The 10,650-nt window shown below is 34.7% G+C and overlaps 2 protein-coding genes across 2 annotated transcripts in view; both read right to left on the bottom strand.

Annotated features, from left to right (window-relative positions):
* LOC107753625 (cytosolic carboxypeptidase 2-like) overlaps positions 1-6,522 on the bottom strand; it is a 25,226-nt gene extending 18,704 nt beyond the window's left edge. Inside the window, exons 1-4 of the mRNA XM_016569831.1 lie at positions 6,415-6,522; positions 6,181-6,244; positions 5,909-6,058; positions 869-1,054 (exon numbers count right to left, since the gene is read on the bottom strand). Coding sequence (XP_016425317.1) covers positions 869-1,054; positions 5,909-6,058; positions 6,181-6,244; positions 6,415-6,420 — 406 coding nt within the window. The 5' untranslated portion in view covers positions 6,421-6,522. The remainder of the gene's footprint in view (positions 1-868; positions 1,055-5,908; positions 6,059-6,180; positions 6,245-6,414) is intronic.
* A 1,409-nt stretch (positions 6,523-7,931) lies between these two features.
* fnbp4 (formin binding protein 4) overlaps positions 7,932-10,650 on the bottom strand; it is a 13,997-nt gene continuing 11,278 nt past the window's right edge. The window contains exons 13-17 of the mRNA XM_016569829.1: positions 9,303-9,547; positions 9,081-9,216; positions 8,790-8,983; positions 8,352-8,509; positions 7,932-8,257 (exon numbers count right to left, since the gene is read on the bottom strand). Coding sequence (XP_016425315.1) covers positions 8,164-8,257; positions 8,352-8,509; positions 8,790-8,983; positions 9,081-9,216; positions 9,303-9,547 — 827 coding nt within the window. The 3' untranslated portion in view covers positions 7,932-8,163. The remainder of the gene's footprint in view (positions 8,258-8,351; positions 8,510-8,789; positions 8,984-9,080; positions 9,217-9,302; positions 9,548-10,650) is intronic.

Raw genomic sequence — 10,650 nt, 5'->3', positions numbered from 1 at the left:
AGTAACATCTTCTGATTTCTGTCACCATGGCAACACCAGAGCTGTCAATCAATAAATTGAAAAAAAAAAAAGTAACTTGCGTTACTTATTTGAAAAAGTAACTCAGATATTCTCTTGTAAATTAAAAAGTAATGCGTTACTTCACTAGTTACTTGAAAAAGTAATCTGATTATGTAACTCGCGTTACCCCCAACACTGCTCATATACAGTATATATGGTATTCATATCATATAAATATTTATGTATATATATACACTACCAGTCAAAGGTTTTTGAACAGTAAGATTTTTAATGTTTTTAAAAAATTATCTTCTGCTCACCAAGCCTGCATCGATTTGATCCAAAGTACAGCAAAAACAGTAAAATTTTGAAATATTTTTGCTGTTTAAAATAACCGTTTTCTATCTGAATATATTTTAAATGTAATTTATTCCTGTGATTTCAAAGCTGAATTTTTAGCATCATTACTCCAGTCTTCAGTGTCACATGATCCTTCAGAAATCATTCTAATATTCTGATTTACTGCTCAAAAAACATTTATTATTATTATTATTATTATTTTGAAACCAGTTGAGTACATAATTTTTTTAGGATTCTTTTTCAGATTGATTTATGTATTATTTATATATATTATTACTTTTTATTTTTATATATTCACATTTTTAAATAAAAAGTTATCAAAGAGATCTATTCAAATTACTGTATGGATAAATTGAATTTTTTAAAATTATATTATATGAATAAATTCACAGATTCTGGGTTCAAAGAAAGTGTCTCCACACAAATCCCTACTGATTTGGTATCTGACAATAATATTGTATTAATAGTGTAAAAAAAAAAAATTTTTTTTAAAGTAAAGCACTGATACCTATATGCTGGATTTTGTCACGGATCACTTCACATTCGATGGGCCAGCGGACGCCCTGGAATGGACAGGAGGTAGATGGGATTGTGAAGAGGTCCAAAGGCTCCCTCAGGCGTGGAATGGGCCGCTCACCGTCAAAATCAAACACAAGCTGTCGGGTTCTAAGAACTTTGTCTAAGCTGAAAAAATCTTGGAAAGTAATGAAACACAGACATAAAATCTCATTTATTACCCAACAGACATGTTGTAGTTAAAAGACATGTGAGAAGCATTAGTTACCAGCAGTGGTTATCAGAATTACCCATGAAACCACGACGTACAATTCATTGGTACATGCTCCCTAAAACAATTATGTGTTCTTAGTGTCTGAATCTTTTATAAAGGCCATGAATTTAAAATGGGAACTAGCTGCTTAGACTCAAGTGTTGCGTATTGTGTGACAACTTGAAAGAACTTGAGAGAAAATGCAAAATTATCATTATTTGGCAATGGTAGTGATTTGTTGCAAGATACAGTATTGCATCTTTACATGGGATCAACTATATTGAGGTCTTGTAAACTACAATATTTTAATTGACATATCATATCATGCTTCATTATGGAAGCCCATAACCACCACATAAGAAAACAAAAAACTTCATAATCATGTTATAAAAAGTTATATTTATAAGAAAAAACTCAGAATTATGACATACTAAGTCATAATTTAGACATAAGAAGTCTATATTATGACAAACTAAGTCATAATTATTAGATAAAAGTTAAAAAAAAAGACAAAAATATAAGTCATAATTATGAGAACAAAATGAGAAAAATTATGACAAGTCAAATTTTTGTCTTAATTATGACTTAATTATTGATTCATTTTAATTATTGAAAATTTATTTATCACTGATTGACGTTTTATTTCATAGTGTCATAATTTAGCATTTTTAAGGCATACGCATTTTAAAAATCATAATTTAATTGACATCATAACATGCTTTATTATAGAAGCACATTTCCACCACATAATAAAAAACATGCTTTGGTAAACCATAATTATGGCATTAAAAAGTCATTATTATGAAATAAAAATTCTAAATACATTATGACATTAAGTAAAAAGTCAAAATTATGACACAAAAGTCAAAATTATAACATACTAAGTCATAATTTTACGGTGGCTGAGAGAGCTTAACGCGCTGCAAATGAAAAAACACATGCAAATAGAAAAACACCTGCAAATTAAGAAAACATCTTCATTAATTTGACAACACACGCGCTGCAAATGCTCACAACACAACCAAATAAAGAAATGCGCTGCAAAAACAGAAACGCGCTGCAAATGCTCACAACACAACCAAATAAAGGAACGCTTTGCAAATAGGCACAGACCACATCAGAAATGTTTAAGGGAACCGCAGTGACGAACATGGCTGGGATATATTTATCAATGGTTGCTCTGAAAGGTGAGATTTTTGTTTATTTTAACATCCTGATCATACGATTCCTTGCTTCTTATTTTATTTATTTTATTTTTTTAAGGATTAGCCTAAATAAGCTGACGAAATACACAATTACTGTAACTGTGAAAGCATGTAAGCTGGCTAACTTACTTTACAATTTCCCTTACAAAAATTTACCATATGGTTTTACTATTTAATTAATTACTAAATACATTTATTATGTAAAAAATTATATATTTTTTATATTATTAAAGACAAGTTAAACCATGGTAACTATAGTTAAACCATGGTATCACAAATTAACCATGGATTTACTACACCATAGTTTAACCATGGTATTTGTACAACTGTGTTTATACAAATGGTAATCAATACAAAAAACAAAAAAAAACATGGTTAATTTTCGTTTTGTTGGGGTCCTCCCTTTGTGGTTTGTACTTGCGTTTCTGTATTTGGTTGTGTTGTGAGTATTTGTGGCGCGTTTCTGTTTTTGATGCACGTTTCTTTATTTGGTTGTGTTGTGAGCATTTGCAGCATGTTTCTTTATTTGTTTGTGTTGTGAGTATTTGAAGCGCGTTTCTCTATTTGGTTGTGTTGTGAGTATTTGCAGCACGTTTCTTTATTTGTTTGTGTTGTGAGTATTTGCAGCGCGTTTCTCTATTTGTTTGTGTTGTGAGTATTTGCAGCACGTTTCTTTATTTGTTTGTGTTGTGAGTATTTGCAGCGCATTTCTTTATTTGGTTCTGTTGTGAGTATTTGCAGCGCATTTCTTTATTTGGTTCTGTTGTGAGTATTTGCAGCGCATTTCTTTATTTGGTTCTGTTGTGAGTATTTGCAGCGCATTTCTTTATTTGGTTCTGTTGTGAGTATTTGCAGCGCATTTCTTTATTTGGTTCTGTTGTGAGTATTTGCAGCGCATTTCTTTATTTGGTTCTGTTGTGAGTATTTGCAGCGCATTTCTTTATTTGGTTCTGTTGTGAGTATTTGCAGCGCATTTCTTTATTTGGTTCTGTTGTGAGTATTTGCAGCGCATTTCTTTATTTGGTTCTGTTGTGAGTATTTGCAGCGCATTTCTTTATTTGGTTCTGTTGTGAGTATTTGCAGCGCATTTCTTTATTTGGTTCTGTTGTGAGTATTTGCAGCGCATTTCTTTATTTGGTTCTGTTGTGAGTATTTGCAGCGCATTTCTTTATTTGGTTCTGTTGTGAGTATTTGCAGCGCATTTCTTTATTTGGTTCTGTTGTGAGTATTTGCAGCGCATTTCTTTATTTGGTTCTGTTGTGAGTATTTGCAGCGCATTTCTTTATTTGGTTCTGTTGTGAGTATTTGCAGCGCATTTCTTTATTTGGTTCTGTTGTGAGTATTTGCAGCGCATTTCTTTATTTGGTTCTGTTGTGAGTATTTGCAGCGCATTTCTTTATTTGGTTCTGTTGTGAGTATTTGCAGCGCATTTCTTTATTTGGTTCTGTTGTGAGTATTTGCAGCGCATTTCTTTATTTGGTTCTGTTGTGAGTATTTGCAGCGCATTTCTTTATTTGGTTCTGTTGTGAGTATTTGCAGCGCATTTCTTTATTTGGTTCTGTTGTGAGTATTTGCAGCGCATTTCTTTATTTGGTTCTGTTGTGAGTATTTGCAGCGCATTTCTTTATTTGGTTCTGTTGTGAGTATTTGCAGCGCATTTCTTTATTTGGTTCTGTTGTGAGTATTTGCAGCGCATTTCTTTATTTGGTTCTGTTGTGAGTATTTGCAGCGCATTTCTTTATTTGGTTCTGTTGTGAGTATTTGCAGCGCATTTCTTTATTTGGTTCTGTTGTGAGTATTTGCAGCGCATTTCTTTATTTGGTTCTGTTGTGAGTATTTGCAGCGCATTTCTTTATTTGGTTCTGTTGTGAGTATTTGCAGCGCATTTCTTTATTTGGTTCTGTTGTGAGTATTTGCAGCGCATTTCTTTATTTGGTTCTGTTGTGAGTATTTGCAGCGCATTTCTTTATTTGGTTCTGTTGTGAGTATTTGCAGCGCATTTCTTTATTTGGTTCTGTTGTGAGTATTTGCAGCGCATTTCTTTATTTGGTTCTGTTGTGAGTATTTGCAGCGCATTTCTTTATTTGGTTCTGTTGTGAGTATTTGCAGCGCATTTCTTTATTTGGTTCTGTTGTGAGTATTTGCAGCGCATTTCTTTATTTGGTTCTGTTGTGAGTATTTGCAGCGCATTTCTTTATTTGGTTCTGTTGTGAGTATTTGCAGCGCATTTCTTTATTTGGTTCTGTTGTGAGTATTTGCAGCGCATTTCTTTATTTGGTTCTGTTGTGAGTATTTGCAGCGCATTTCTTTATTTGGTTCTGTTGTGAGTATTTGCAGCGCATTTCTTTATTTGGTTCTGTTGTGAGTATTTGCAGCGCATTTCTTTATTTGGTTCTGTTGTGAGTATTTGCAGCGCATTTCTTTATTTGGTTCTGTTGTGAGTATTTGCAGCGCATTTCTTTATTTGGTTCTGTTGTGAGTATTTGCAGCGCATTTCTTTATTTGGTTCTGTTGTGAGTATTTGCAGCGCATTTCTTTATTTGGTTCTGTTGTGAGTATTTGCAGCGCATTTCTTTATTTGGTTCTGTTGTGAGTATTTGCAGCGCATTTCTTTATTTGGTTCTGTTGTGAGTATTTGCAGCGCATTTCTTTATTTGGTTCTGTTGTGAGTATTTGCAGCGCATTTCTTTATTTGGTTCTGTTGTGAGTATTTGCAGCGCATTTCTTTATTTGGTTCTGTTGTGAGTATTTGCAGCGCATTTCTTTATTTGGTTCTGTTGTGAGTATTTGCAGCGCATTTCTTTATTTGGTTCTGTTGTGAGTATTTGCAGCGCATTTCTTTATTTGGTTCTGTTGTGAGTATTTGCAGCGCATTTCTTTATTTGGTTCTGTTGTGAGTATTTGCAGCGCATTTCTTTATTTGGTTCTGTTGTGAGTATTTGCAGCACATGTGCTGTCAAACTGATGAAGATGTTTTCTTAATTTGCTGGTGCTTTTTCTATTTGCATGTGTTTTCTGAAGGTGCAGCGTGTTGAGCTCTCTCGGCCATCGTATAATTTAGACATAAGAAGTCTAAGTTATGACAAACTAAGTCATAATTATTAGATCAAATTTAAGCAAAATAATGACAAAAATAAAAAACTAATTATAATAATGAGCAAAAAAATATTGGCCAGAAAATTATGAGAAAAGTTACAATTATAACATACTAAGTCGTAATTATGAGATAAAACCAAGTTGAAATTATGACATACTTTCATAATTATGCAATAAAAATATGAGATAAAAGATGACGAAAAAAATCATAATAATGGGAAACAAAATTGAAATTGACCAAAAACTCATGAGAAAAAATTATTATAATTATGATATAAAAAGTCAAATTTATGACATACTTTTAAAACAATTAAGTTTATGCCTTAATTATTACTTTTTTTTTTTTAATGACTTCGTATTTCATAATGTCATAATTATAACTGAACAAAGCATGACTTTTTCTTATATGGAAAAATGGGTTCCCATACTTCACATCACTGTGTGAACAGACCCAGATCCAAGAGTTTTACGTATTTACTTTGACATGGCTTGGGTTCCTCCTGCTCCTCTTCGAAGTTGGAGTTATTGCTCTCAGATGGAGAGTTGATCATGTCTGAAGCAGTAGAATCTTGGTTGCGCTCCCACTCTCTTTTGATGGGGACGCCAGCATGCACAGAAGAGGTATTGTCTATGTATATACAGAAACAAAAAGTAAGAAAAATATGTCATGCTATATCAGAGGACATAGAAAACCCATGAAACCAGTCAAGCGTTGTTAAACCCATCCAAAAGCTGACTGGAATAACCTACCGGAGAGGAATCCATAATGCTGAAGATGTAGCAAAATGAATCTCTCATATGGATCATCTGATTTCTTTTGTTTAACATGATAGGAGAACAAAAAGTGAGTTTAAGTACAAGCAAAGGGGCAGAAGGTTAAGAGGCATCGAGTATCAGTGAGTTGGCATGTTAACCAACTGGGTAATATTAGACTGTAACCGTAGAGTGCAAAGCAGCAGTAAATTTTGTGCCATGATCACTCACCTGCATTCCCGAGGCTCGAAGCGATGCGATAGCACGCAGCTTATTAAGGCATAGTAAACAACGACAAATAACTTCACAATTTTCAAGCGCCTAACAGGATATCAAATAACACCGCTGGTTAATATAGAACCATCTTGCTTTAACCCCCTGGGGAAAACTGCATAGTGGTTAGTGTTTTAAAATTAAAACGGTCTTAGCAGGGAGCTAAACAGTTCTACTTTTTAATGTAATGTCCTCGTAACAATTATTGTTGAGGCGACCCTGACGCCATTTGTGTCACTGTTGCCATGGGCACGACGCACGTTTCCTGCTTGAAGCACGCTGCAATAATGTAGAGAAGAATTGAACACATTTCCGTTATGTTAATAACTTTTTTCTTAGAAATTAGCTTTAATGTTTAAACAAAAATGAAAAAATGTCATGCTTATTGAACACATCTATTTGTTGCTTTATTTTTCTTTTATAGACACTAATATAAACCATTTATTCCATATTATTTACTTCGAATTTACATTTATTTGCATTTTTCTCATTATTTAGATAGATTTAGTAATTTTGTTGGGTGTCAGTTTTATGAATTTTTTATTAAATGTCTATTTAGTTTATTATTTTTAATTTCATATTCCGCTTATTTTCAGTTCAAGTATTAATAATTCTGTACTTTAACTAAACGTACATGAGAAATGTTAACTGAAATAATTATCTGAAATATTTTTATGCATGTTAGCATTATACCACTTATTTGAATTATACATTTATTTAACGTTTTAATAGCTTCTTCGATGACAGTAACAGCTAACTGAAAGGGTTTAATTTTTACACCCAAAAATAAATACAAAAAAGGTTCAAAAAGATTTGTTTGAACAAAATATTTGTGGAATTTTTTTTATTTACAATGTAGAAAAGGTTAGATGGCTCGACAGCCCAAGTTCAGGCAACATTTACACCAATTGTTCGATTTAAAAGAAAGACATTTAGTGATCAATGTTCATTAATATTATAGAGAAAAAAAGAAGTTGGCACACCAGTTGACTATCACAACGTCATCAATGAAGGGGGGAAAAAATATATAGTTAGTTCACATATGAAGCATACTTTAAAGTGCAAAGGAGTGGACAACATAGAAGTCTCAACTGATGTTTCTATATGTATAAAAGCTAAACTGATTTTGAAGCTTAGCTTTTAAAACACGGTTAGCTGGATACACAGGTAAAGCAGTTTAATGTCACCCATGACAGCGCAGAGCTCACTGTACAGCTGATGGTTTGCACTCTTGACGTTGTACAAAAAAATGTTTGTTTGTTTTTTCTCTCTGAGAAACTGAGAACAGCTCTGAGGAAAAAAAAAAAAAAAAGAGAATTATTATTTTAATATTGATTTCTTTACATTTTAATTTACAGATAAATCGTGCACAGGTTTCATGGTTGGAGTAATAAAAAAGTAGAACAAAAATGTCTGTACATGTTTAACCTTGTTTCAGGTTCACTGCAGCTTTCAAATAACTTCCAGACATTAGAGGCTGTTTTATTATTTTACAACAACCCATAACAAAGTATACCATTAGACACAAGATGATGCTTTTGAATTTAACAGCACAGAGTTGATTGTGCACTTGTATAAAAAAAAGAAACATTCGTTCAAGTTTGCCCGACTAAATCCACTGAAGCTTAGCAAGAGAGACACAACACAATAGCACAGTTCTGTCCACCTCCTCCATAGGCTCTTTGTTTAGTGTTTTCAAGGCTGATGTTATGAACTCTGCATCATCTTTCTTTTCTTTAACAGTCGTTCCCTCCAGTCTTCAGGAAGTGCTTCAAAGTTAGCATTCTTCCCAGCCTTCCCTCTGCAAGTAGAGACAAAAATGACAAGCATTTGAACAATCTGTATGTTTCTCAAATGTATGCTGACAATCTTTGTAATAGCTTCTTCAAACTTACGATGCAAGCTGTTGTTGTTTCCATTCCTCAATGCGTCTGTTGTTGAGCTGTTCTCCATCTTCATCACTGGAGCTCGACTTCTCCTCTTCATCTAGCTCTTTCTGAATGCTCTGCCACTTCTTTACCAGGGATGGCATCTTTGTCTTGCTCTTCTTTGTCTTTAAGAATTTTTATTTAAATTAATTTTCTAAAAATCAAATTTCTTTTTTTTAAAAGGAAAAGAACCCAAAAACATCAACAAACAAAACAAAACACACCAAAACACAAATGCTAAACAAACCCCAAAGCGAAAAAACAAGACAAATGAAAGAATAACAGCAAAACAAATCCCATAAGAAAAAAACTAACAAACCGACAAAAAAAAAACAGCCAAACAAAAACAACGAAACCACAAGAACAAAACAAACAAACAAAAAAACACACCAAACAAACACCCACCTTCTCTTTTTTTTGTTTCTTTGTTTTGTCTGTGAGTACTTTGCTCATCGGTTCCAGGGCGCTGGGAGGTTGTGGAGCAGGAGGGGGTGGTTGGGGGGGCAGGGCTGGCATTGGTGGGACTATGCTCTCTGTAGGCAGGGGAGGTGCAACTGCAGTTGTCATCCCCCAGTAAGCATTTCCAACTAGAAGTGGGGCTGTGAATGAACAAGAGGAACATGAGGAACAACACCTTTCCACAAGAAAGGATGCTCTTTGAAAATACTGATGTGTGTAAAAGCAGTTTATTCTCACCAGCTGTGACAATGGGTTGAGTGTAAAGAATGGGGCTGCTGCCGATGGTGACCGTTTTGGGCAGCGGGACTGAGCCTGGGGCCTTGCGTTTCTGGGCTTTAGCTGCAAGTCCCAAAGATGCCGCTGCCTCAGCCGCCTGAGGAAAAGACATCAAAACATATAGCTTCACTATGCACTAAAGCATAATAAACTAAATCTTAAGTCTCAAGACCAAAAAGTGACCTTGAACTCTTCTGTTCCAGGAGCTGGAGGCTCTGACTCCTCATCCTCCATCTCCACTTCCTCAATCTCTCCGTCATCCTCGAGGGGTGGTGGAGGGGGCGGAGGAGGAGATTCAGGTGGTGGAGGGGGTGGCGGCGGTTGCTCTGTAGGTGGAGGGGGTGGATCTTCTGGAGGAAGTGGAGGCAATGGTGGCGGAGGAGGCTGGGGAACCATCCAATAAGACTGCACATCTCCTAACGAAGTTCCTATTGAAAAAATAAATAAAATAATTAGTGCTGTCAAAATTAGCGTCATAAATTTTTCCAATTTTAGGGCGGGGCTAGGGTTGGAAACCCCAATCACAACTGCTGCTTGTCTCTTTTTTCTTGCTTTGAAGTGCATTCATTTAAACGCAAAACGAGGCGACTCGATGCGAGGAGACTTTTCAGATGCGCTCCACTTTGTCAAATGAGCACGGAAACGGTTCAGGTGATGAGGAGCTTCACTAGATCCTCACGCGCACACAGACACAACATATTTTGCGATATTGCAGCCTGTTCATTATCAAAATAAAATACAGTTAAAGAAACATAAAAAGTTGCACTGCTCCGTTGTACAATCTGTTGCGTTCAGCGTGACCACCGCCTCACTGTGCTGATATAGCCGATGTGAAGGATGATGTCGATGCGAGTGAAGTATGAAGCCTTTTACATAAATAATATTTTAGTATGCAGATACGTCGCGAATATGGAAACATTTGGATTCGCACCAATCGAGGTAGGCATCAGTTTCACCTTAAATGAACTTGTTTTTGGACTGACGTTTTTATAGCCTAAACACATAGCCTTAACTTTAGAGGATTTGTTGTGGAGAGAAGGAAACTAATAAGTGTTTATCATAGATGGCCTATGTATATTAGGGCTGTGCAATATATCGAAATTATCGAAATATCGCAAATGTACATATTGCAATATGCATATCACTACGGCTTGCAATATTTGGGACCATGAACAAAAGACAAAGAGAAAAACACTCACTGCTCTTACCTCAATAACTTTTGTAGCTTAAATAAGAATCTGTGCATATTGAATTCAAAGAGGAAATACTAAGCAGTGTTGTATTTTTCCATTTTATTATTCAGTTCCTAAACTCATGTTAAAATGACTTTTTTTTTATGTAATGCTAGAGTAAAACACTACCGTTCACTTTCAGAAGTTGTTGTAGGGGTCCTTTCTTCTCACAAAAAGTGAAACATGTATGCTAGTTATATCAGAATCAGAATGAGCTTTATTCACCACTTAAGTGTGCGCAAACAGGAGCTCTTGATACATACATATATACAAATAACCATATATATATATATATATAT

The sequence above is a fragment of the Sinocyclocheilus rhinocerous genome, unplaced genomic scaffold (genome assembly GCF_001515625.1).
Source record: "Sinocyclocheilus rhinocerous isolate Xijiao unplaced genomic scaffold, SAMN03320098_v1.1 scaffold200, whole genome shotgun sequence".
Classification (NCBI taxonomy): Eukaryota; Metazoa; Chordata; class Actinopteri; order Cypriniformes; family Cyprinidae; genus Sinocyclocheilus; species Sinocyclocheilus rhinocerous.
The sequence above is the reverse complement of the archived record's forward strand: the minus strand, read 5'-3'. Positions and strand labels throughout refer to the sequence as shown.